The sequence below is a fragment of the Cucurbita pepo genome, chromosome 1 (genome assembly GCF_057944985.1).
Source record: "Cucurbita pepo subsp. pepo isolate OVF chromosome 1, ASM5794498v1, whole genome shotgun sequence".
Taxonomy (NCBI): domain Eukaryota; kingdom Viridiplantae; phylum Streptophyta; class Magnoliopsida; order Cucurbitales; family Cucurbitaceae; genus Cucurbita; species Cucurbita pepo.
Genome location: NC_141798.1, coordinates 9279064 through 9305247, shown reverse-complemented (window position 1 = coordinate 9305247; position 26184 = coordinate 9279064). Strand labels below are relative to the sequence as shown.

Below are 26184 nucleotides of genomic sequence, written 5' to 3'. Positions count from 1 at the left end.
TAAGCTTTAGGATAACCCTTAGTTTTTAAGTAACTCGGAGGCTAGCCTAACTCAGGAGAAACTCAAAATTAGCACTTGATTTTTTATGTTAACCTAAATTAAGATGATTAGCTCCAAGTAATTAGGGTGCTACTTCAATAACATATATTAAGTAATCTCATCATACACCCATGCCCTATTAAAGTAGCAATACCCGGGCCCTGAGTATGCTAAGACATGAATATAGCTAGATACCGCTAAAGATAAGGCTCAAGAACAAGAACTAAGTACAAGGACAAGAATCGGACAAAGAATATGTGTTACCTTACCATACCTCAAAGAGTTTGATTTTCTTGGAGTAAAATGAGAGATGAAGATTGTCGTATCATATATGCAAATTTGTTCGCATTGAATCTTTGAAAAGAGTTAATTTTATCATTTGGAGTTTGTAGAAGTTCTAAATTTATTTTTATATCTTCCTTTGACACGGAAATGTCATCTGGATTATGAAATCCTATATCAGTTGGAGAGGGGAACAAAACATTTTTATAAAGGTGTAGAAACCTCTCCTTACCATATAGGTTTTAAAAACTTTGAGGGGAAACTCAGAAAGAAAAACCCAAATAGAATAATATCTGATAGCGGTGGGCTTGAGCTATTACAAATGGTATCAGAGCCAGACACCGGACTGTGCCAGCGAGGACACTGAGGCCCGAAGGAGAGTGGGACACCGAGCTATGTGCTAGCGATGACGCTAAGCCCTGAAGGGAGTGGACACCGAGCAATGTACCAGCGAGGATGCTAAGTCTCGAAGCGGGTGGACACCGAGCTATGTGCCAAAGATGATGCTAAGCCCTGAAGAGGGTGGAAACCGAGCAGTGTGCCAACGAGGATGTTGAGCCTCGAAGGGAGAGTGGACACTGAATAGTGTGCTAGCGAGGACGTTGAGCCCAAAGGAAGGTGGACACTAGACAGTGTGCCAGCGACGCTGTGCTTCGAAGGGGGTGGATTGTGAGATCTCACATTAATTGGAGAGAGGAACGAGTGTCATCGAGGATGCTAAGGCTCGAAGGGGGAGGGGGAATTGTGAGATCGCACTTCGGTTGGAAAAATTAGAAACATTCTTAATTTAGACATTTTATTAGTTAACGGATCATAGTTCTTACGATACACATAAAAATTCAATTAATCATATACATAACTCATTCCCATATTTTTCTAACACTTCTCATTACCATATCAAAACTAGCAATCAGTACATACATTGATATCCATTTAAAACAGTGGAACATTAGTACAAATGGATTAGAGAAAGAGAGAGAGAGAGGGAGAGAGGGCTTACAAATAACTTAGTTCCTTCTTTTTTTTAGTAACTAAAATAATAATAATAAGAAGAAGAAGATGAAGTTATCTGATGATGACTGACCGTGAATATACATAATTAAATGCCTGATATCAAGTGGCCTAGAAAGTGATCAAATCTGGTAGCTCTGACTTATAATTTGGTATAGAAATGATACTCAAATGGGATGAAGAACAGCTTGGAAGAGGCCCTGCCAATGCTGTTCTTGATGAACAAGCTCCATCAAATATCTCCCATTTCTCTGTAATCACTGTCTTCAAAACCCTTTTATTTGATCCATTCCTTCTAATTCCATTCATTTCTTCTCCATTGTTGTTGTTATTATTATTCTTATTATTATCGTCATCGTCGTGGTCGTCTCCCTCTCTAATCATATTATCATTCCCCATTTTTTCTTCTTCAAGAACTTCACAATGTTTTGTTTTCTCATCATTGTTAACACTTCCATTGATGATCAGCTCAAGTTCTTTGATATCATCTTCTGGGATCTTCTCCAATTTTGGGCACTCACTTGCCTTCAAAACGCCCATTTCTTTACATACCTCAAAATATTGACACAAATCTTCTACTTGATTTGCTGCTTTTTGAACAACACGAAGCGCCATCGATGCTTCGGCTTTCGTTGGTGAGACGTATATTTTCAACAAAATTTGAGCAATTCCGTTGCAGATTCGACTGTATACGTCGAAAACTTCAACAACGAGATTGTTCATAGCCTCCAAAACTAAACCAACCTATAGAACAAAGGAATTAACTTTAGACTTTTGGGTTGATGGGTAATTTAATATGATATCAGAACAAAAGACTCGTGCCAAATTTACGACTTTTGGATTGATGGGTAGCTTAATCTCATATTAGACTTTTGGGTTGATGGGTATTAATATGACATCAAAACAAAAGACTCACGTTAAATTTAGGACTTTTGGGTTGATGGGTATTAATACGATATCAAAACAAAAAAACTCAGATGGGTAATTTAATATGATATCAGAACAAAAGAAACTAAAAAATTAGGGCTTGGGTTGATGGGTAATTTAATATGATATCAGAACAAAAGAAACTAAAAAATTAGGGCTTTTGGGTTGATGAGTAATTTAATAAGATATCAGAACAAAAGAAACTAAAAAATTACTGCTTTTGGGTTAATGGGTAATTTAATATGATTTACGGTTTTTGGGTTGATGGGTAATTTAATATGATATCAGAACAAAAGAAACTAAAAAATTACGATTTTTGGGTTGATGGGTAATTTAATATGATATCAGAACAAAAGAAACTAAAAAATTACAGTTTTTGGGTTGATGGGTAATTTAATATGATATCAAACAGAAGACCCACGTAAAAAATTTAGGGCTTTTGGGTCGATGGGTAATTTAATATGATATCAAACAGAAGACCCACCTAAAAAATTTAGGGCTTTTGGGTCGATGGGTAATTTAATATGATATCAAACAGAAGACCCACGTTAAAAATTTACGGCTTTTGGGTCGATGGGTAATTTAATATGATATCAAACAGAAGACCCACGTTAAAAATTTACGGCTTTTGGGTCGATGGGTAATTTAATATGATATCAAACAGAAGACCCACGTTAAAAATTTAGGGCTTTTGGGTGGATGAGTAATTTAATATGATATCAAACAGAACAATAGAATGAGGTTAAATTAAAAAAAAAAATATATATATATATAAGTTAAAAGATATACCTTCATGTTGTCATCCAATGGTCGAACTTGAAGCAAGGTATCCAACATAGATTGCCAATTTTGAAGCTTAATCAACTCCTCCAACAATGGTGGCTTCAACCCTTTCTTCAATTTCTTAGCCTCCGAAGATATGAACGCTGATTTCTGATCCAAATACGCATAGTAGCTTCTCACAAACGCATCATACCCCCAAGTCTTGGAAGGGCTGGAATGGCAATCTTTGAACCCGGACAGATCGAACGGCAGCCGTCGGATGAGCTGGACGGACGGGATTTGGCAACAAAACACCCCATGGATGAGCATCAACCCCTTTAAAGCAACGACCCAACTTCGAGTCTTTTCCATGCGGGCGGAGAGGCCCCACGCAAGAGGCTTCATGTAGATCGGAGACGTACGGATCCATTCGAACACGCGTCGGGCGTTGTTGTAATCGATTTTAGCGCCGTCGTGGCTGGTTGCGCGGATTATGGCAGCCTCAAGGTCGGGGTGGCGATATGGCGTGCGGCGTGAAAGGGTGGCAAGCCAAATGCTATTTCTGTCTTTGATTGCGCCCACAGCCTTTTGCCATAGCTTCATTCTCCGCCCACCACAGCAAATGCCCGCGCGTCCACCGGGATGCCTTTTGGCCTTTTAATCCCTTATATGGTGGGTTTGTGCAACGCTTTGTGGGTGTTCTTGTGGCTTATGCGATGGAACGAAAAATTCAACGCGGTATTCGGTGGGGATTGGACGTGCCTGCGGGGAAATAGATGTAATCTATAATAATTGCCCAATCATCTTTTCTTTTTTTTTTTCATTCTTTTTTTATTTCTTTTTTTAATAATTGCCCGCACTAAAATATAAACAAACTCAATGGAGAGATAACATCAATCAATCACCTCGAACACATATCATATTAATACATCATTCTTTCTTGCGTTTGAGTTGGATTGAATTTTTAATTTGAATTGGTTTGTGGGTTTACAATTGAATTTTTAATTTGAGTTAGTTTGTGGGTTTACAATTTTTAGTCCCGCAACCTAGAAATAAGGTTGTGACTAGTGAATGTTTGATATTTGAGTTTTATAAAATTTTAATTATTAATATATATATATATATATATATATATATATATATATATATATATATATATATATATATATATATATAGTAGATAAGTAGGTAAAATAAGATTTAAACTATTTTTTTCTCTTCAAAATTTGAGATAAAAAACAATAAAGAAATTAAAAGGTGAAAGTAATATTTACAAGCTAGAGTTTTAAAAACCCAATGAATATTAAAGGGTCATAGTTTTTAAAAACTTTATTTTTGTTTTTTGAAATTTGGCTAAGAATTGAAATGCTTAATTAGAACACAATTTTTAAAAATTAAATGATTATTAAATAAGCCCAACACATTTAAAGAAAAAAAAATTAAGACGAAAATTTAAATTAACCTAAAATCTAACTATTTATTTAGTATTAAATATTTCGTAAATCCACGAAACAAATTTTAAATCTTCCCTCCAAAAAAAACTTTATTGAATTCTATTTCAGATATAGACTTCCTAAACTCAAACCTCGAAAATTTACACCATAAATACAATTTTTTTGGTCACTTAATACAAATTGAAAGTTCATCGACCCGTTAAACATAAAAATAAATTTTTTTAAAAAAAAATCTAAAATATATTAAATACTTTTAAGTTTAAGATTTTATCAGCCAAACTTACAACAATCAAACCAAGAAAATGAATAAAAAATTGGTAAATAAGCATATTAACATAAAAGAATTATTATGCTAAAAAACGCCCAATTTAAAAAATTTCAACAGCTCTACTTTTAAGACTTAGATCATATGTTGTTGCTAAAAAAACATTTACCCACTTTGGTAGGCTGATTCTATTTCTCTATTTGTACGGCTTCCAAAGCTACAATGCATTTCAGTTTCTTCCTGGCAGGAACATCAACTTTTAACCCAAAAAGATAGCACAAAATAGCAACAGCACTTACTTCTCATGATTAAGAGCTGCTCTGTTTTCAAGCCTCTGCTACTTCTCTAGCAATCAGTATCAGTCTCTAAAACGTGAAGCAGAATGCCTCTGATTTGTTCTACAATATCTTCTTCTATGAATGGCATTACGAACTGGACTGCGATTATACGAGTAAATCAATTTACGAATTAGTTTTAACACAACCTATGAGCTTCACTCAACAACAAACAACAACAGAGTAAGTTAAACTACCACTAGTTCCTGTGTTCCATTACATTTGGTCATCACTGATTCACTGCTAATATTCTCCAATACAAGAAAACGATGATGATAGATTCACTATTTTTGCTCCAAACTAGTATAACATTCAGTACTGTATTACAATATGGAACGAAGAAAGTTAGATCTAGCTCAGACAATTCAGACATCTTGAATTTGAACCTCATGCCCAAGAGAGGCAATCAATCAAAGTTCATCTTAGATACCCTATGAGATGAGAGTTTTATTTCCTTCCCTCAAAGGGGCATTTTAGTTGATTTTGAGCCTTGCGCCCTTTCTATTCCTTTTATTAGCTATATCAGTGGAACCTACATCCGAACCATTGAGAAAAAGGCAAACGCAAAAACATTGTGTGTGAATTTGACGACTTAAATGTTTAAACATATTGAAGTTCATAGTATTCGAGTTATTATTCTAAAATTCTCTTTTGGAGTGGACCGAGTGTTTTAAAGTATATCTAAACATGTAAATTGTAAGCGTAAATTTCAAATATTAATGAATTGTCTCTCATCAAACAAAATCTCCTATAAACTAAATGGGGAGTCTCTCAACCCTATCAGTATCAGATATAGGATACCAATCTAATCTTCTTTAAAAAAAAAAAAACTATGAGAAACAACTGGGGCATAAAAAGAAGAGAAAAAGGAGATAATCTCCTCCTTAATCTCCTAACCCCCCTTGCAATGTTTCCCCATTCTCATTCTCTAGTGAATCTATGTCGTTCTTACTCCTTCCACTCCCAGTTCAATGAAACCTTCTCCATTCTGACTTGAGAGAGACAGAAAAACATTCCGCACTCAGAGTTCCCACTTGTGTTATACTTGAGAATTTAAGCTTATATCAGCAAAATCCTCAACTTTGATCAGAGAAGTGTTTCATAAAGATAGCTCAACTTTTTTTCTTACTTTCAAAGTTCTATCCATGCTTAATAAAAAGGAGAGATGAACTGTAAATGCAACTTACCCCAGGGAAGAACTGGAAATTCCCATTCTTGCACTGGAACAGTGATGAGATATGAAGCCACCTACAAACATGAGAAGGAGAGAGAAAGTTAGTGAATAATTAGAAATGTTCTAATCTCACTCCTAAAAAGACATACCAAGATGGCAGCAGCTAAAGAACAAGGAGAACTGTAAGACACAGATGTCTCTTCTTTTTCATAAAGAAGATCCATTACATCCATGCATGCTTCCCAGTTCACAAGCTCCCCAACTTTCGCTACTTCCCTGAATTTAGTACCAGGAAGAGACAAACTAAGAAGAAGCCAAGAACAATCTGATAGTAATTACCCGAGACTAAAATGACAGCCTGATTTGAGTGAGACAGCAAAAGATCTTACTTGAATTGAATAAGAAGTTCCTCAAGAAATACAAAAGTGATATTTGCAGTACCAATCTCAAACTTCAATATCTATAGAAGATAAACATATATCATCAGGACACAACCAAAATGAGGAAAGAAACATCTTTGGTTTATGAGAAACACCTGCATGAATATGACCTCCTACAGAACATTATCATCAGTAATTGCCGATATGACTGCAAGAAAGCAATTCTAAAACCACTATGGAAACAGCAACTTACTGCATCCAATAAATCCCGGGTCATGAAATGTTGTTCCTTAATCATCTTATCCCCAAAAGATTTCAGAAGTTTTATAGAAAGAGGATGAGAAGTGTGCAGCTGCAAAAGAATTTGTATAGTTGAATCACATGAAAAAGTAAGGCACTCATCTTCAGAAAGAGGAGAAAGAAAAACCCACTTTGCTAGATATCCATAAGGAAACAAGTGCAAATAACTGCAAATTGCTCTCTGTGATTGGTTGCAGAAGCCAATTTCTTGAGGCATTGCTGCTGGTGATTCTTTTGATGCAAATAGCAATTAAAAGGTGAGTATGAGTTTAGGATGACTTATGGAAGGATGAAAAGTAACTTCAACCAATCAGAAGTACTTCTTAAATTTTCCTAGCATTTCGTTCGACAACCAAAAGTGATCTTGAAAAGTCTAGAACGCTAAAAAGCACTAAATTAGTATTTCCTCCAAAAGTGCTTAAACAACATCTAACTCACATCTAAACGAGATAGAAAATTTCATAAGACAGCCCTGGTAAAACTATCACTCGATGAGTAGCAATCTTCTCAAAAGCAAAGACGGGCACTGAAATAGAAAATCGTAATAAATATAGAATTTCTCCAATTGTTCATAAGGAAATGATAACAATTCCGATCCTAATTCAAACAACACTGACGTCCATGACATCAAACCAGCAATATCAGTAAAATCAAACTAAAATTGGATAATATTGCTCCATTGGATGATACCCTTCACATTCCTATAATCATATTGTGCACTCATTCGACAAGATACTGCTTATTGAACTAAATATTTCCAAAATTGAATGCATCAAGAATCAAAAAGAGCTAAAAATTACCCAGAAAGCGATGGGTAGAATCTATCAGCGAAAAGTGACAACGCAGAGTATTTGACGATCGGAGCCACTTCGAGATCCTACCAAGAAAATTGATTCAAACCAGAAGCAAAAGTAAGTGAGTAGAGGACGAAAGAAGTATAGGTAAAACTAGAACTGAAATTTGGAGAAGAGAAATTTCCAAAAGATTCTGTGAAATTTGCTGCTTGTGGCCTTCTAGAACTGAAAATTGTTGGGAGTGAAAGAAGATTCACATGAGCAGATTGAATAAGGAATTTGACGACGCGAATTCTCAGAATCGGTAAGTTCTCACTCTCCATCGTTGTTCTGCTTCCCTTCATCGCATAGTTGCATTGCATGCCAATGTCTACCATACAACAAACACGCCTAGGCCTTTTGTTTCTCCGTTCTTCTTCCCCCTCTTTTTTTTTTTTTTTTTTTTCTTTTATTTATTTCAACTCCATAAGGTAAACATAAAAGTTGGACTATTGATTAAATTTTTTATTTGATTTGAGTTAAATTAAATTTTTGAAAAATTGAACATTCTCGGTTGGTAGGTTGACACATTTTTATCGGGTCAACTTGACCAACTCGAAAATAAATGGTTATGAAGATTTGAAGATTAAAAATATTTGACCATTTGTAACCGTGGATGATTGTGATTTATAAATATTTAATATTTGAACTTTTATCAGATTTTAGTTATTAAAACATATACGATGGATTAATATTTTTAGTTATTAAAACATGTATTATGGATTAATATAATTTCTTTTAAAATAATTATAAAAAAATAATTCGATAATCCTACCCAACCTAATTCGAAAATAGAGTATCAATTATTGGGTTGGTTCGGGTTGCGTATTCGAATTGGTGCATTTTTTTTTTTTTTCTTGTTGTACAAACCACAATAATTCGAATTGGTGCAATTTTTTTTCTTGTTTGTATAAACCACAGAATTAGAGGCCTATAGTTCTAGAACGCATTTAAATTTTAGAGGACAATAATTTATGAGAATTAGAGGCCTATAGTTCTAGGAGGCATTCAAGTTTTAGAGGGACAAAGCTTGTCACATACAAAGGCCTCCAGTCAAAAGACTAGTGTGGCCGGTTTAGTTTAATTGGTCCCCCTTTGTTCAAGTAGACCCAATTATTCATAACACACTCAATTGGTAAGAAAGCAATGTTATAGGTTTAAAAAAAATTAAACAACCACAACTTTGATAGCATATAATTGGAAGGGAAAGAATTAACAACTAGTCACATATCTACAGAACATTTTGAGAGGAAGAATTGACAACTAGTCACACTTCTATAGAATATTTTGAGACATTTTAGCCCTGGTGGGTATAGATATATGATTTTGGAGAATAGCTATACACCCCGTATTGACACAATTGCAATATTAAAGATCTAACTATACATGAAAGCAAGTAAAAGCCGTTTAAAACGGATATGCAGTCATAGACAACACGTTCTGGATAAGCATAATCGAGACATCCAACACGTGGCCACATGCAACACGCTTTGGATAAGCATGACTGTGATACTCCCTACACGTTTCCTGCACCAAGCTTATCACAATGAATTGAGCAAATTAAAATCGATATAATCAATCTATATTGAACTAACCAATTGTCATTCCATTTTGGTCGCACTCTTTTTTGTTACCAATATAGAGGGTTAAGGATGTAGTGATATACTCTTTGAGAAGCAGATCTAGGGTTAAGGATGTAGTGATATACTCTTTGAGAAGCAGATCTAATAGATGATTGCAATCTCACTACAATAAAAAGTAACAAAAGAAAATAGATGATAGAAGCAAGCAAACTACAACACTAGCAACTTCTACAAACTCATTCTGAACATATTGCTGCCTTGATGCTTGAAGCTTCACAATAGACCTCTTTTCAAAGGTTTTATTTTTAGTTTCTAAGAGTTCGATGATGTTTTGACTAGTTGAACCATAATGAAATTAACAAATAATTACGAGCTAAGTTTGATAGGTCAAACTATTAAAAAATTGGCGTAATTGCCTTAATGGGAGTGCTATGCAAACCAGGGCAAAAGCTGATTTATGGTTTATTTTTGTACAAGCTTGAATCTAATTATAAATTGCCTATAAAGCTCTCGACCCTCCTTTAAAAGTGACAAATCAAAGAGATACATAAGCTCATTCTACAAAAGTCTATGGTTTGTATACTTGATACTTCACAATTAACCTTTTGCAGCTAAGTTCATTTTTCTCAACATTGTATCCAGCAATCATATTCACAGGAGGAATTGTCGAAAGCACTTTGTCCTTCTCATCTATTCTTCAATGTTAGAGAGGAAAAAAAAATAGAACAAACTTAAAGAGGGTAGATCAAGAAAATTTCAATTTTGAACATTAACAAAACTGTGGAAATTTTACATATATGATCATAGAACTAGGACACTGCTTATTTGAATTTGAATATAACAAGTATGCTATGGGAGAGTCAAAACAGTTCCAATTAAGATTGATAGGCTTTGAGTTCCTCAACATTCCACCTTCATTTAACCACTGGAAAAGGTGGGAAGCTCAAACTTGTCAAATTTACCATTCTTGATTAAATATGCAGCAACGGCAATTAACAAAATGAATATGATGACCCACAAGTTCATTCCTGCAAGCAAATAAATGGTGATTTAGTGATACCCTCGGGCCTCCATTTGCTATTAGATTAGTAAAGTTTATTAACGCTCTTATGTAACAAGTCATTATACTACATGAATTAAATGTCAATTTTAGGTTAAAAGAAGATATATATGAAGTTCGGACCCTTCATACATACATCATCTACGAATAAAAAATATCTAAGTTAATGTTAAAAAAAATATACCAACATTAGAAAAAGCCTAAAACATCAAACATGATGGTCAAAATCAGTGTTAAAACTATGCGTTCACCAAATGCACAACACCTCAAGGTGGACATAGGAACCAGAGGTAATCATTACTCAGATATAGTTAAGAAGAAATGTCCTTCACCAAATATAGACAAAGTGAGACAGTTCCACTAAGGAGCGGTGAAGGCATCTTAGCCATTTTTATTCTATCATTTTCAGTTTAATGAGAGAACATCGGTGAAAACATATATTTTCATGATTTTTTCTTTTTAAGTAAAATTTTCCTAAGACTAGGCTACATCAAGCACATTGTATCTTTCACCATTAACCATGACCAAACAATAAAGAACATAAAATCCTTCGATTAAAAGCCCAAAGTTATATCATGCTGTTTTCTATCAAAACTGGTAGCAGGCTTATGTATCATGCTGTTTTAAACATAAGCCTGCTACTAGAGATGGTGCAGTGTGCGTGGATATCATTCTATATCCTGTTTCTATAGGTCAAGTGCAGTAAGGTGACAATTCACAACTGATGGCATGTGATGATAGACATTTGAGTTATCAGACCATAAAGCAAGGATACAAGTACCGTTTTTCTGCTCCTCCTCGATTACAGTCACCCTAACACTGGAGTCCATTGATGCAGAAACCAAAGCCCTGGATTAAAAAAAAAATAACATCCTTCATAATCAATATTATTACAGTGATATCTAATTATGTTAAACGGAGATGTTTGATTAAAACCTTGAATCATGGAAAAAGCTCATTGCAGTTACAAAACCAAGGTGTGCCTTCTTAACTATCTTTTGGACTCGCATGCTGGTTGAATTTATGATCAGAACATCTCCCTGAGTTGTACCACTACACCAATAATGAAGCAGAAATTGTTACTGAGTGTATTCAAACTACAACACCATTCATATTCAAGAGTAGCCTAGCCAGCAAGGTAACAAAAAACAATGTTATTCGTTATTTGGAATAGAATAGTTACTAGTGAAGGCATAAGTTAAAAGGACTGTAATAATCATTTTTTTGTTTTCAACTTAATCTCATTTGCAAAATAACCTTTCGAAATTTTTAGTCCACACGGACAAACAGGAAAAGATAAATAACCTTGTCCGGAATTTTTCTGATAAGTTAGATATGTCATGCATGAAACAGAGTCTACAGTTTTCCCACTACCTAATAGGCCTTATTGCCCCAAAAATTGGGTCTGATTAAAACCAATCTCACAGTGCACCCTAACGAAGACCTAAGCAAATCATGGGCAACACAACATAGAGCATCCCACAAGGTTAGAACACCTAGGGAGCTGGAATTTCACCTCCCATTTAATGGTATTTGACATATTCTAAACATGGACATCATAATAGGAGGAACGACTGCAATGTTCCGGTATCAAAATAGCAGATAACTTGCATGAAAAAAAATCACTTATTTTAGTACCAGGCAAGGAGCTTCCCATTAGCTGAAACATTGAATGCAGTAATATTATCACGAGTTATGAGCTTTGAGGCTACCCTCCTCCAAGTGGTTGCATCCCAGGTTACAATGGCTCCACCTTTGCCTATTTAATAGAATCCTCACCAAGATTAGATAACAATAGAATTATAGGGCAAACATAACTCGGAAGAAATCTCTTTACCAGTCACTGTAGCAGTGTATAAAACCATATTCCCGTTGTTGGCCAAAGAAAATCTGCATGAGACAAAAACCTCATCCTGCAAGACACACCAACAAGTTTTTTGGGAAGAGACATATTTCATTGATTAATAAAATAAAAGGAGTTTTGAAAAAAGCTTCAAATAAAGGTGAGATACAATAAAGCTGAAATCAACAAAGAAAGAATATAATCAGAAAATGGAAGTTTATGTTTACACTGACACATAGCATGATATAAAAGCAAATTCATGAAGCTATCTAAGGTTGAGAAATCATCCTTGAAAATTCGATCATCTCTCAAAACTAGAGATACCAAAATAAAACTTAGCTAGCCAGAAAGTTCTTTTTACACCATAGAAAGGATTACCACAAAAACTGAATCAAGGATACCAAAAACATCATTTGACAAAACCATAGACTAACCAAAAGCATCAAACATTGCCCGACACTATGAGGCAATAAGAGCACTAAGAAAAGAAATGACAAGGATGCTCCAAATTAGAAAAACGCATCACACAACAAGGAGAGAAGGTAAACTGAGGCATTCTCCTTTGAAATCGAATAACTATGTCAAGACCTCCAAGATTAAGCTCCCATAAAAAGAATTTAAAAAAAAAAAAAAAAAAATCTTAGGATAGGCATCTTTTCAAACCATCAAATAAAGGTTGTTAGAACAATGATATGTAGCAGAAACTAGCCACGTAAACAGGGTTAAAAGAGACCAACGCCAAGAATCAAAAGTTATATTATAAATGATAGTGTTAAATCACCCATGAACCCAAAAACTTAAGTTGTTGGGTTAAAGTAAATGTAATTATATTAATACTTTAACGCTCCCCTACTTGAGGGCTTGAAAATTTGTATTTCTAACAAGCGGAAATCAATATTATTTAGGGCGAATATGAGATTACATTGGTTTGAACCCAAGACTTCCTAATTTGATATCATATTGATTTTCCAGGAAAAATTCAGAAAATAATTATTTCTCATTATAAAAGAATTACAAAGGTCTATCTTAAGTAAAAGAAAGACCTAATACATCAATCGAAAGAACTTATACAATCACACTTTAAATAAAAACTACCATCAAAACAAACCTACAGATTGAAAATGGGAGAGACTGGCCCATACAATCACCACTAAATCATTAAGATCATGATGAAGCCCAAATCCCAAGCTTCTTGTGAACTATTCCAAACTTGAGCAAGCATTACAATAATTCGAATAGGTCAAGTGGTTATTCAAAAAAGTCTTGGAAAATTGTAGCAATAATTCCACAAGTCAAACAAGAGTTATGCCAAAAGGACGAAACAAATAAACACCAAGGAGATTTGTATGGACCCTCGTGATGTGCTTTGGCAAAAGGAAATTAGCCTCTGAATGATAGTATTTATCAACAATGATGTTGGGCCAATGAGCATCTTGCTCATGCAAAAACAAATGAAGTTTAAGAACACCCTTCTTCTGAGATGCTGTCCAATCATCAATCACCTCATTTGCAATTGAAGAAGCATCCAAAATTTGTCTATTAGCCACAAAGGCCATTTGCTTTTCAATACTAAAAAGCAGGACATTCTTGAATCAATTAGATAAAACACTGGACTTAAACTTAGGGACGAAAAATAATAGTACTGTATTTGTTCTTACCCATCTAAACAAATACACGGTCCTCATATATAGAAGACAGAACATGAACCAATAGGGAAAGTACAATATACACAAGGCAACTTGTTTGTTGATACACGGTTCAACACTCTCCCTCCTGGTTTGTTGATATCTTCCATAGGCAACTTGTTTGATAAGTTTATCAAATTGTCTTTTTGAAAGACCTATAATTAACATATCAACCGTTTTTTTTTTTTTTTTCTTTTCATTTTTTTGTCGACAAAAGATAAGATATGCATATTACACTTGCATTAATCTTCGGTTTTATGAAATAATGTCAACTTCAATATGCTTAGATCTATCATGTAAGACTAAATTATCAGTTCTTGTTATCACAATTGACCTATATAGGTGCTTTGAGACAATTTCCAAGTATCCTGTTAATCCATATACCTTCGCAAATTACATATACTAAGGCTCTAAATTCAACTTCAGCACTACTTGTGACTAATATATTTTGTTTTTTATTCTGCTATGTACTAAATTTCCTCCAACAAACGAACAATAAGTAGATGTAAATCTTCTATCAGTAGTGCTTCCAACCTAATCTGCATTAATAAACACTTCAACTTGAAAATTGTCATGCTTCTGAAATAATACACCTATACCTGGAGTTCCTTTCAAATATCTCAGAATTTTGTATACTACTTCGAAATGAATGGGTCCAGGTGAATGCATGAATTGACTCACCATACTTGATATAAATGTTATATATAGATGTATGAGATAAATTGATTAGTCTACCATAAGTCTTAGGTGTTTGTCTTTGTTCTTTACTTCTTCAACTTCTACAAGTTCTGACTTCTAGACTCGATTCATAGGAGTTCCTGTTGTTTGACAACCGAAGTAAACATGTGTCTTGAACTAAGTCAATTACATATTTCTTTTGATAAACAAAAATAGATCCAATTCAATAAAATTATGTTTCGTAATTTCGTGATCCAATTTTTTCAATTTTGAACTTATTTTTGGATACAAATCACGAGAATTTATATTTTTCCTCGAATCTTTCATCGAACAGGTTCTTTCTTTGATCTTCCCAAGCCTTGAGCATTGTCCAAGGACGTGCTATAGGAGTAACCCATTACCTTCTGGGTGGAATTGCCACAACATGGGCGTTGCCAAAAGCGAGAGAAACCCCATCCCTCTCTTACCTTTTTTCGCCCCCATGTCGCCCCGTCTTTTGTTCCGTTCTCAAGTCCCTGAACTTATGAAGTCTCGTTTCGGTAGTAGACCAATTTGTTAACATCCCCCCGAGCCATTTTTATCTAACTCTCCCTAAAAAGAAATTCAAGACTTCGAAGTTTGTTCTTAAGATCAATTACACAACTAAAATAGTAGTTTTATTATTCCCATATGATCCGTTGACTTTGAAGGTAGCCATAGCTAGTCTGATAAAGAATCAGACCAAAGGAAAGCTCTTATACCAAATGATAAGGAATCACTACAAGGGAAGTAAAATTTAGATTACCTTGTTGATCGAATGTCTCAAGGCAAGAATACTTGTTTGAGATTTGAATCACTCCACAGGCAAGATCGATCATATCTAGCTTGAATGATTCTAAACATGCAATCTAAACTACATAGAATTGCAAAGGAAAGGTAAGAGCACTTAGCCCTAATAATAAAGAATCACTCCAAGGGAAAGTAAAATCCAAATTACCTTGTTGATCAAATATCTCAAGGCAAGAATATTTGTTTGAGATTCGAATCACTCCACAAGCAAGATCGATCATGTCTAGCTTGAATGATTCTACATGCAACCTAAACTACATTGAATTGCAAAGGAACTTCTATTGGCTAAAAGAAAACACAAATACTATTTTTACTAAGTCTCTTTACAAATATAAGATACATGGCTTCATATAACCTCAAAATGAAAACTTTTAACCTTCCATGAGGCATTCCAAGAGTGGTAACTTTCATACTTTATGACCATAATTAGCCACTATGTATACTTTATGGACACAATTAACCACTACGTAAATAAGCCTTAAAATACATTAAAGAAACACCATAACTCTAAATTACCATCCACCCAAAATTTGTAACCATCCAAGAATAAATGAAGCTTGAACAACATTTTCTTCACATCTTCCTTAAAGTTTATCTTGTATGATTGATGTCATGGTTCATATCATAGTCACTACTTTCCCAAAGCATTCAAACCAAGCTCTTCAAGCCCACTTGAGACCATATAAGGATTTCTTTAATCGGCAAACTTTACAACTTCAAGTTCAATATCAATCTTGGTGCTTGGCTATTCTTCTAAACTTTACTCATAAATACCTCTTCTTCTAAATCAGAGTAAAAAGAAATGTGAAATGGAAATATTTCCATAGTGGTTGAGGATGAGATGATATCTGGATGGAGTGGTGGTCAGGCTTTCAACGAGTGAAAAGCATAAGAAAAATGCTAAAAGAATAAATTTCTAGATGTAACTTGGGAGTAAGAAGTGGGCCATGCTTCTCACTCTCTCATGGATTCCAGGGGTAGAACCAGATTCCATAGTCAAGAAAAGCAATTAATAAACAAATTATCACTTCTACCATGCATTCAGTCAGTATGAAGGGTCTTGGTCGAGGTCGAAATCTTATTGGTGTCAAGGATATACTCCATATCAAGCAGGAGATTTTGCTATTCAAAAAATAAAAAAATAAAATTACAGGAAAGGCATAAAGTAAAGAGAAGCCTCCAAAAGCACCCAACGAAATCACACATCAAGAAAGCCCCAAAAAGACCAAAAGAATCCCTGCCCACCCAATCCCCCTCAAAACACAACCTATAAGAAAAATGTTGTTGAGGTTAGCATGTCAGAAAGATTAAGATACCTCACAATTTTATAAAACATATGAGTTACTCTCTCATTGCCACATGGTTTTGAGATGGAACCCTATGTTTATTTAATATGCTATCATAGCCCATGAAGCCTAAATGGGTATTTGGTCTCAAAAATATCAAGATCCGACCCAATAATGGGGTAGTCGAAGAAGCACCATCTTGAAGGGGTATGTTAAGGATCTCACATCAAAAAAATGAAGAGATCTCACTCTATAAGATCCATGAGTTGCTCCTCTTATTACAAATTAGTTTTGAGATGGAACCTCATGTTTATCTAATAAAGGCAAATACAAGTACATGTCAGTCAATGACACCACACGAACCCAAATATCAAAGGGAATACAATAAAGAGCTTAACATAGATGCAAATGCCTCAAAAACTAAATGCACAAGGCCTTCAAATAATAAAACAATTATTTACTCACATTTCCTTTTGGAAGAGCAGTTACTACAGTTGATGAAGTCACATCCCACACTCTACAAGGGCCACCTAAGGAGACCAGATACTTGCCATCAGGACTGCAAAAGTAAAATGACACCTATCACCAAAACTTCATCACGCAAATGGAGTTTAGATAAACAAACAACATACACTTATCATATTATCTAACATATGCAGGATCTATCAAGAAAAAGAAACTATAACATTGCAGACCTGAAATCCAAGTCCTTCACAGTAGAATGGGCATTGGGTTCATTGAGAATAATGTCCAAGCTAGGCCACTTGAAGACCCTTAAATTTCCATCCTGTACTGCATTCAAATCAGAGAATAATAATGCAAGCTACTTCTAGATAAAAACCAAACATCCTAAAGAATTTTAATATATGCATGCAATGTGTTAAATCACTCTTCAACCCAATAGCTCAAGTTGATGGGTTGCGGTAAACTTAATCATATCAATAATTTAGCACTCTCCCTCACGTGTGGGCTTCGAAATTTGTAGAAAGTCCAACAAGTAAAAATCAATATTAATTGGAGAGAATGACATGAAGTTTGAACATATGACATTCTACTCTAGTAACATGTTAAATAATCATTTAACCTAAAAGCTTAAGCTATGGGTTACAGTGAACTTAATGATATCAAAACTTCACCATAATAAAATGACAGAACAGAGTTGCAAACAGCGAGCACTTGGAGAAATGCATAAGTTATTAACATTTTAGGTTTCTAATGATTGAATTTGTAAGCTCCTTTTGCCTCTTTGGAAGAATACCTTAACTCCCCACCCTCTCATACTTTAAATTGTGTGCAGTATAGAAAGTTGTTTCCTTCCCAAAAAAGATCAATCAAATAGAAAAATTCCTACCTCGCCACCAGTGGCAAGCAATGAGCCCTCGTTGTTAAATTTCAAGGCTAACTGCAGTCCAACATCTTCCAACTGGCTGAGCACCTTCTGAGAGAGTTTTAGACCGAGTTTCTGGTCTCCATCGTCCTTTTTGATATCCAATTTAAACAAGCTGAATAAAGAGAGCAAAATATTAATTACAAATCGAAGCTTCTCAAGTTACACCATGATATAAAAGATGAAAATCAAATTAACCACAGGATACGACTCCAACTTGCAGTTAAATATTATGAAACAGTAACTTCTCTTAAGGAAAACTTCAACTCTATTTTGGGATGATGAACAGGAAGATTAATTTCAAGACTGAAAGTACTGTACTCCAGTCTTATTTCATAATTGACAAATTGGAGGACCTTAACATGAGAAACATGGATATAAAAATACCAAACTGTTGCAACTTCTTAGTTTTTGTCATATGTCATGAATGCCTATCTGTTTTGTAGTTCAGGATAGAATTTTACTCATAATCAAAGAGGCTAAGCAAGGAAAAGGAAATGTTCAGGCAAGCAAATATATGCTCTCTACTCTCTCTCTTTCTCTTTCCTTCCTTCTCTTCTCCAATCCTAGCTTTCATACATCTTCGAGTTCATCCATTTTAGCCTTCTTATCAGTCACAAATCAAGTTATGTTTAAGGATATTTCAGAATATGAAGCCTTTTACCATAGGAAAGGACTTTTCATCAATTCTTTAGGCTCTGATTTTTAGAGATTGAAAACAAAATAGTTCTTGCCTTTTCTCCATTGTTGTTCATCATAAGAAATTCTTTGGTTCGAGGAAGCTTCAGTTGACCTTATGCAGTCTCTATTAACATCACACTTCTTTAGGCCTGTTAAGGGTGAGTTTGTAATTTGTCGGTTAAGTAAGAAGATGAATTGTTTTGGCTGGATTCTCAAGGTATTGTTATAAAACCTTCTGGTCGTAGATCAGTAGTTATGGTTCCAGCTAGTAACAACAAAAACGATTGGTTGGGTTTTTGGGAAATGATTTGAGATGGTTTTTTAAATCATTTGGATGGGTAAAACGATCATAATGAAGTACATATGCTGAGTTGGTAAAAAGGAAGAATCATTCTTCTCTTTGTCAAGGAATTTTTGTCTTATTCTGTCTCTAGATTCTTCAAATCAACGTCATTGGATTAAGAAAGAACAAGACTCTAGAGATTGGTTTAGAAAGATAAAGTAGTCTTTAAAAATTTTAGTGACTGATTTGTGTTTAACCAGTTGTTTGCCCATTATAAATGGAAGGATGTTAAGGAAACATTAGAAAAGCATCATCAGGGACGGTTGGTCATCAACCCGTTTATGGCCAATAAGGCAACGTTGAAGATGGAAGAAAATGTTATACAAAAGTATTGCGGTGGAAAATAGAGAATTCTTAGAAACTTCATCTAAAATTGGAAAAATGGTTACAGGATAAGCACTCTTGTCTAGCATCCATTGTGATCAAAGATAAAGAGAAGAGGAGATTTTCTGGACAACGATTCGCATAATATTGAATTCCTTGCAAGTTTTCCTTTTCAATTAAGCTTTGTGGTTTACAAATGTGCGAAATTCCATCGTTAAATGCCTTCGGAAAAATGCTAAGAAGATCCACAAGGAATACTTTTAATGCTTCAATGAATATTTTGTCTTCGAGCATAGGTTTTCCCTTTGAAGTTTGTTTCCTGGTGAGGTGTTTTTGGTTTCAGCATCTTTTGATATTTCAGTTGCCTTCATAATTGGGGTTTATTGGTTGTCATTTTCTAAGAAGCTCTCTTGCACAAATAATTACAGAGGTTCAGCGGCCAACATTAATTTCACAATTTATGTCAAGATAGCTTTAACTTCTTCATTAGAATATTAGCTGAAGATGTTCGCCGCGCTTTTACTCCAGGCTTTTTGGCTCTTGCCTTCTACCAAGAAGTTATTTCGGCTACATTAATCATTAGGGCTTCCTTATCGTTTCAAGGCAGCATTTAACGTAGTTTTTTCGTTGTTTCAAGGTAGCTCTTGGTTCATGATAGTACTAATTTTAACGCTAAACTCCTTGGAACTATCAAATGTTCTCTCGATTTATTCATTGATCATTTATTATTCGAGAAAAATGAACCTTTTTTGAAAGTTTAAGTAGTTTTTTGGCATTTCTCCTAAATATATATTCAATTTGAAGATGTGTGAATTTTATCTTCCAAGGCTCACTTTGAGATTTATTTTCAACATTTCTTATGGAGTCAAATACCGCTATGTAGTGCTCATTTATCGGCTTGGATAGCTCATCTCAAAGAGGAATTCAAAAGAATTCAAAAGAAATTTTTGTGTTAAATACAGTTCCTTGAAATGAAGACTGAAATTCTTCGCCAATACTTGATGGAGCTTCCAAAAGCCTATTTCAACTTCTATGAGCAGTTCAATGTTAATTCTCTTGATTCAATTTGATGAATGAGTTCTTTGTCAACTTTTTAAGTTTATTATTTGTTATGGGTTGCCGTTTCTTTGTATTTCTCTTTATTTTTCTTTTTCATTCTTTTTGGAGTTTGTACCCTTTGATCAATTCTCTTTTTTGTTTCATACATGCCTACCTAAAACAGTTATTAGTATATTGAGATTTAGACTGGCCATAGGTCTATCGAAGAAAGAACTAATAATCATCATCTTTGGTTCGTATTAATTTATTCAGTTAACGGAAATAGTAGTACCTGCAACTTTTTGGAAAAGAACAAATAATTCCATCTCCAGCTGGATGAGCAGCCATTCTGTAAGGCAAATCAGAACCAGTTCCATATTTTGCAACCTGGAAGGATAGATCACTAATGAATGCATACCAACTAAAAAAAAGGCAGCAGCAAAAAATGATAGCAAAAGATTGTACGGAAATAGAGCAAAAAGCTACCAAATAAAAAGCATTCCACAGGATTCAAATAAATCTCATAAAATTACGATAACACAAATATGATAAAACGTTAACGAATGTAATAGCAAACTAACTAAAGAGGGGATATGAGCTAAATGCAAATCATAAAAAATAAAAAATAAAAAATAAAAAATAGATCATCTGATTTTGTTCAAACCAATCCTCAGAAATGATAACCTTGATGGCATTGACCCAAACCCTCCATGGTTTTAGTTAAAGCATGCTGCATTTGATGGTAATAGCCGATAGACAAATTGTCAATGCCATTCATTTGTTAAAGAAGGTATGTACGAAAGGAAGAATAGAAGGAAAATACATAGGAATTATCTTCAAATTAAATCTTGAGAAAGCTTATAACGATGTAGACTGGCCATTTTTGCATGCTATTTTCTCTAAGAAAGGCCTCAGCAGGTGATAGAAAAAGCAAATTATTGAATGCATTCTTAATGAAAATTGTTCCAATTGACTTGTCCACTTTATTTTGTTGGAAGATTGCTCGAGTCAGCTTCAAGATAGAGGAAAAAAGTTAGTAGTTACAGAAGATTTTCACATAGGTAAATGACACTGGCAGATCACAAACAACAATGTACATTTCTCTTCAGGAGATTAAGTCGAGGTGTCATTCAAATTGGTCGATCTTTGAGAAAATTTTTGGGAGTGGTGAAGGTTGTTAATCGTGCTTTTTAATTTTTTTTTTTTCTTTTCTTTTTTTCTTTTTTGAAAGGAAACACAGTTATTACTCATGTTCACGACCAGCCTTAAGGGGAACCCAAGCCTCATGTGCATTTTTTGCCCCAACTTCGTGGCTTCGTCGGACCTCATGCGAGGTTTGTCTTCGCCAACTAAACATCACTTGTGCGGAATCCAAGCTTGTTCAGCCACACACGCCATCTACGCACGCACGTTCAATCGTCCGTGAAACAATCGACTTGCTTCTGCACTAGGCCAAGTCATTCAGTTTGACCTTGCCTCTACTCGGGGCCAAGGTCGCTCAATGTAACGTCGCATCTCATCGTGTCATCTTGGTTCCCAATCGACATGGCCCACATATGTCTTGACATCCTCCCAAGTCACGAGGTGTCGTCAGCCATCACAACTCACTCGATCATGCAATCAAGAACAGGCCCACGTGTCGTTCATAACATCGGGGCATCCCGAACATCCATTCATCCGGGTTCAATCGAGGCGTTGGCCCTCCCGTGCCCATGTCATGTCATTTACAGACACCATACTGGATAGCTGGTGCATAACCCAACCTCTGACACATGGACTAGGGCGCAATACCGGCACACCTGTGCTGCCCGGTACTGTCCTTGAAAAACCCATTTCAAAGGAAGTCGTTTGAGACACTCGTCTCGTAACGCTTGCCCTCACTATGACACACGTATGTGCTACAGGGTAATTCGCTTAAGCCATAAGGCCTAGGGGTGGTGGAGAGTTGATACTATGCCTCCCCCTATAGTACATTTTGAGGCATGTCCAATCCTTCTCGAGTAGACGTCATTTTGGCGAGCAAACATACAACCCTATGCATAGTCTGTCGAGTATCCGTTAACACCAAATTTGGTGAGATTTCATCTTTCGTATAGACAGACTTAATTCCAAAGTCACATGCCAAAACTCATATTGAAACCTCGACTTCTGAGATTATGGCCCAGGGCCCTACTCGACCCTCTTCGAGCTTGTCTTCAACACTCGTGTCGCCTCGTTCTCTCAAACCTTGTGCATGTCTCGGCTTAGAGGACTTAACCATGAAAGTTGAGGAGGTTTCTTACAACCAAAGCCATCTGTCATTTTCTTCCTTTAGGTCCAATGCGCAAATGAGATTGGAGAAGGAGGCCCATCAAGTGATAGGTTCCTTTGAAAATATTCTAGCAGGAATAAAGATTAGTTGTTTACACTCCCAAGTCAGAGAATATTATATATTACATGAAAGAAATGATGTTGGTATGAACTATTGAGCAATTTCAATCTGTCATAAGGAGTTTCCTATAGAAGATTGAACATATATCTCCTCGATGATCCTTGGTCATCCCTTCAATGATAAATTCAAGATACTTTTAATGCTTGTTTGGCTATTTCATAGGAGTGTCTGTTAGAGAGGAATAGTTTTCAATAGGATCAGGGATGTACAGGCCTTTGTTAAATCATAAATGTAACAAAGAATTTATTTGTTCTGTTGCTTCTTCTTGATGTACTGAGACCAATTTCAAATTGGAGAGAATATTGGTCATCGACTTGGGCTAGGCTAGGAAGATGTTTTATCTTCATATGTGGCAACACTAATCATTTTTCTATTATAAAATTCACATTTCCAAGATTAAAGAAAAACGAAAACATCAAAATGTACCGTAAAAACATCGGGTCAACCATAACTGCAGGAGAGTAAAGGACAATTATGCCACCGAATCATATCGAGATTTGAGGAGGCAAAATCAATGTAAGCAAGCAACGTCTTAGATTTTCAAATATTTACATAATGCAAACTTCGATATATTGGTGAAAAGAAATCACCAAAAAGAAAAACCAAACAGGGTCGTAATTTAAAGACAGTAGGATATAGCAACTAGTCAGCAAGAGAATCAACAATCGAAGAAAAATGATAATCTACCCATTTCTGCTTCACTCAATAACATAGACGAAATAAAATAACGCCAAGCATTTACCAGAAAAGGAAAACTCGAACACGAAAAATAATCACCGAAGAACAGAGAGAGAGAGAGAGAGAGAGAGTTTACAGGTTGATCAGAGAGCGAGCGGGATTCAAAATCGAAATGAGCTAGTATGAGGGCATTGGAAATTCCACTCCGACCTTCTCCGCCACCGCCAGCGGCAGCTACGTAGTAATTAACTGCGGTGGTGGGATGAGATGGAAATGTTTTGTCGTCGGCGGAAACGTCACCGTCACCGTCACCGGATTGATCCCGATCAATTTCAGATTCTGGAGATTCTTTCTCGGATTTGAGAGAAATGGAAGGCACCCAAGCGGCTGCGTAGAAAGGGACGCCATACTTGCGAGAATTGGAAGGCTCGGGAGCTTCCATTTGGGTTGGGGGGTTTCTCGTTGTGTGTTGAGTGTCTGGTTTTGGTGCAAATTAAGCGAGAATATAGTCTCCTTGGGGCCTTTGCTCGCTTCTTCCGTTTTGTTTCATGTAACTCTCCTCTCTCTCATTTCACACCTCCTCTCTCCTTTGACTCAAAATTTTAAGTCAAAATATATTTTTAATACACGGGCCCGATCCAAATTTCGAATTGATTAGGTTTGTGGCCCGAACAATTCAAATAAAGTTCACAATCAAACTCGAAAATATAGAGCGGGTTGAGTTGTTGTGTTATTTTTATTAGTTATTTAAAAAAAATTCATAAATCTCAAATTTCAAACTGTCACGGCAATCACAATGCTTGTTACAAATATTAAATATTTTTAATACTCATATACTAATCTTAGAATCAGAGTAGGATTGGAGCTTGACTCTATCTATTTACGAGTTGACTTGACCAAGAAAATGTCAAACCCCTAAATTAACTCGTTTTTTTTTTCGATTTTTTAAAAATTCAAATCGGAAAAAAAAATCCGACCTAACTCAATTTTCATGATCTAGGTTGAGTAGTCCAAGTTGATCCGATCTAAAATCATTTGAACACTTCTCGTATAAAAATAGTCGAATTTGAAGGTAATTTGATTAAAGAAATTTTTTCTGTAATGTTGAGATTAAATTTTGAAGTGATATAACCAATTGTTTGATAATTCTTATAAAGCAAGTTTCTCGATTGTTTGCATCTCTTCTACCATGCTTTATGTCGGTCTACTTTTTCGGTTGCTTCTTCATGATTTAAAGGTCAGAATTAGTAAGAACAAATTGACAATATGTATATATGTTAGCTACAGATTTATATTTCATTGGCGATGTCTCATCCGAAAATTCTTTAACAGAAGAGTTATTGTTTGGTGATGCTGAAGTCGATTGTGTTGTAGTAGAAGTACTGGAATATGCAACTTATGAATACTACATCTTTTATCTGAAATATTTTCATTGAGAGGGTTATACAATTTATCTGTTCTTGATTGAGTATAACAACCAATGAAAATGCATTTTTCATATTTTTCATCGAGTTTTTGATGAATTTAAGAATTTATCAAAGTATAAGACATACAATCAAAGACTCGTAAATGACTTACAAATGGTTTCCTTCCCTGTCATGCTTCATAAGGAATTCAATTCGTTGTTAGTGAGAGATTTAATAGATAGACAGATGTTGGTACAACTTCTGCCAAAAGTTTTCTTGCTGGTAACATACTTCTTGTCATCTTCACATCAATTTCTTTTGTTTAGTGACTCTGTTTTGTTCAAGAGTGTAAAGATAACAAAAGTGACTGTCACATTAAAGTTTCATGTGGTAGGAAGTAAATCCAGTTCATCAATAAATATTAAAAAATAAACACTCACAGGAAACAAAACACTTTAATCATTTATGATGATCCCTCCTAACAATCACATGTTTATCGACAAATGTCTCTTCTTTTACGAAGACCACCCGGCCGCGAAGCTTATCGGGGAGATGTTTTTTATTTGCAGTCACGCCTTTTGGAAAGGGCCGCTAAATCAAGTTCTGCTTTAGGTGAAGGAAGTACGACTTGCTTTACCAATAGTTGAGACCCAATCGGGAGATGTTTCAGCTTATATTCCTACTAATGTAATTTCCATTACCGATGGAGAAATATTCTTATCTATAGATCTATTCAATACTGGAATCAGACCTACTATTAATGTGGGTATTTCCGTCTCCAGAGTACGATCTGCAGCTCAAATTAAAGCCATGAAACAAATAGTCGGCAAATCAAACTTCAGACCCTTCGTATGAAGATGTTTATATCTCAAATGTCATAGTGTAGAGTATCTTTTGCAGAACTTTTTGGCCTGCATGTGTGTCATCAAATAGAACCAAATATCTTTCCGTCATCAATTGTCCAATAATTAATAAATTGTATAAATTAAACACTATTGTTTCAACTTTTACCGTGTGTCTTTTCCTTCAACTTTGCATCTCTATTGTATTGTCAAGTTGTACCTTAACCCTTTGGATCTCATCGAGCCCCTGAAATGAAGAGTTGGTGTCTCTCATATGGTTTGAGCATCCGCTATCAATAACCATAAATCACTTTGTTTCGGCTTAGTAT

General features: G+C 35.1%; 3 protein-coding genes across 7 annotated transcripts; all 3 read right to left on the bottom strand.

Moving 5' to 3' along the window:
- Nucleotides 1–1190: 1190 nt before the first annotated feature.
- Nucleotides 1191–3755, bottom strand: LOC111792396 (putative clathrin assembly protein At1g25240). Its single transcript, XM_023673819.2, has 2 exons — nucleotides 3049–3755; nucleotides 1191–2076 (listed from the first exon to the last, which is right to left on the bottom strand). Exons 1-2 carry the CDS (start codon nucleotides 3622–3624, stop codon nucleotides 1444–1446), a joined length of 1209 nt encoding a protein of 402 aa, XP_023529587.2. The 5' UTR covers nucleotides 3625–3755; the 3' UTR covers nucleotides 1191–1443.
- Nucleotides 3756–4805: 1050 nt separating this feature from the next.
- CYCJ18 (cyclin J18) lies at nucleotides 4806–8154 on the bottom strand. Of its 5 annotated transcripts, none has more exons than XM_023669906.2 (9): nucleotides 7981–8154; nucleotides 7730–7806; nucleotides 7061–7179; nucleotides 6883–6981; nucleotides 6785–6802; nucleotides 6639–6709; nucleotides 6399–6525; nucleotides 6263–6323; nucleotides 4806–5177 (listed from the first exon to the last, which is right to left on the bottom strand). In XM_023669906.2, coding segments are annotated over exons 1-9 (666 nt in total). In that variant the 5' UTR covers nucleotides 7983–8154; the 3' UTR covers nucleotides 4806–5085. The 5 variants fall into 5 exon arrangements, with proteins under 5 accessions (XP_023525674.1, XP_023525659.2, XP_086978218.1 ...); XM_023669891.2 differs by having other exon boundaries at nucleotides 7061–7160; XM_087122092.1 differs by having other exon boundaries at nucleotides 4806–5172; nucleotides 7061–7160.
- Nucleotides 8155–10090: 1936 nt separating this feature from the next.
- Nucleotides 10091–24134, bottom strand: LOC111806211 (SEC12-like protein 2). Its single transcript, XM_023691586.2, has 10 exons — nucleotides 23744–24134; nucleotides 20791–20885; nucleotides 18077–18227; nucleotides 17421–17512; nucleotides 17191–17284; nucleotides 12243–12318; nucleotides 12044–12164; nucleotides 11342–11458; nucleotides 11187–11254; nucleotides 10091–10373 (listed from the first exon to the last, which is right to left on the bottom strand). The coding sequence occupies exons 1-10, from the start codon at nucleotides 24047–24049 to the stop codon at nucleotides 10264–10266; spliced, it is 1230 nt and encodes a 409-aa protein (XP_023547354.1). The 5' UTR covers nucleotides 24050–24134; the 3' UTR covers nucleotides 10091–10263.
- Nucleotides 24135–26184: the final 2050 nt, after the last annotated feature.

Bases quoted from the DNA above. Each gene is read 5' to 3' on its own strand.
- LOC111792396 (XM_023673819.2), bottom strand. From the start codon at position 3,624: ATGAAGCTATGGCAAAAGGCTGTGGGCGCAATCAAAGACAGAAATAGC. The intron at 2,077-3,048 runs GTATATCTTTTA...TTTGTTCTATAG, and splicing joins CATTGGATGACAACATGAAG to GTTGGTTTAGTTTTGGAGGC.
- CYCJ18 (XM_023669891.2), bottom strand. From the start codon at position 8,100: ATGGTAGACATTGGCATGCAATGCAACTATGCGATGAAGGGAAGCAGA. The intron at 6,324-6,398 runs GTATGTCTTTTT...TCATGTTTGTAG, and splicing joins CTTTAGCTGCTGCCATCTTG to GTGGCTTCATATCTCATCAC. The intron at 5,178-6,262 runs GTAAGTTGCATT...GTATAATCGCAG, and splicing joins ATTTCCAGTTCTTCCCTGGG to TCCAGTTCGTAATGCCATTC.
- LOC111806211 (XM_023691586.2), bottom strand. From the start codon at position 24,049: ATGGAAGCTCCCGAGCCTTCCAATTCTCGCAAGTATGGCGTCCCTTTC. The intron at 20,886-23,743 runs GTAAACTCTCTC...CTATCCTTCCAG, and splicing joins GCTCGCTCTCTGATCAACCT to GTTGCAAAATATGGAACTGG. The intron at 18,228-20,790 runs GTACTACTATTT...CTCTTTATTCAG, and splicing joins TCTTTTCCAAAAAGTTGCAG to CTTGTTTAAATTGGATATCA.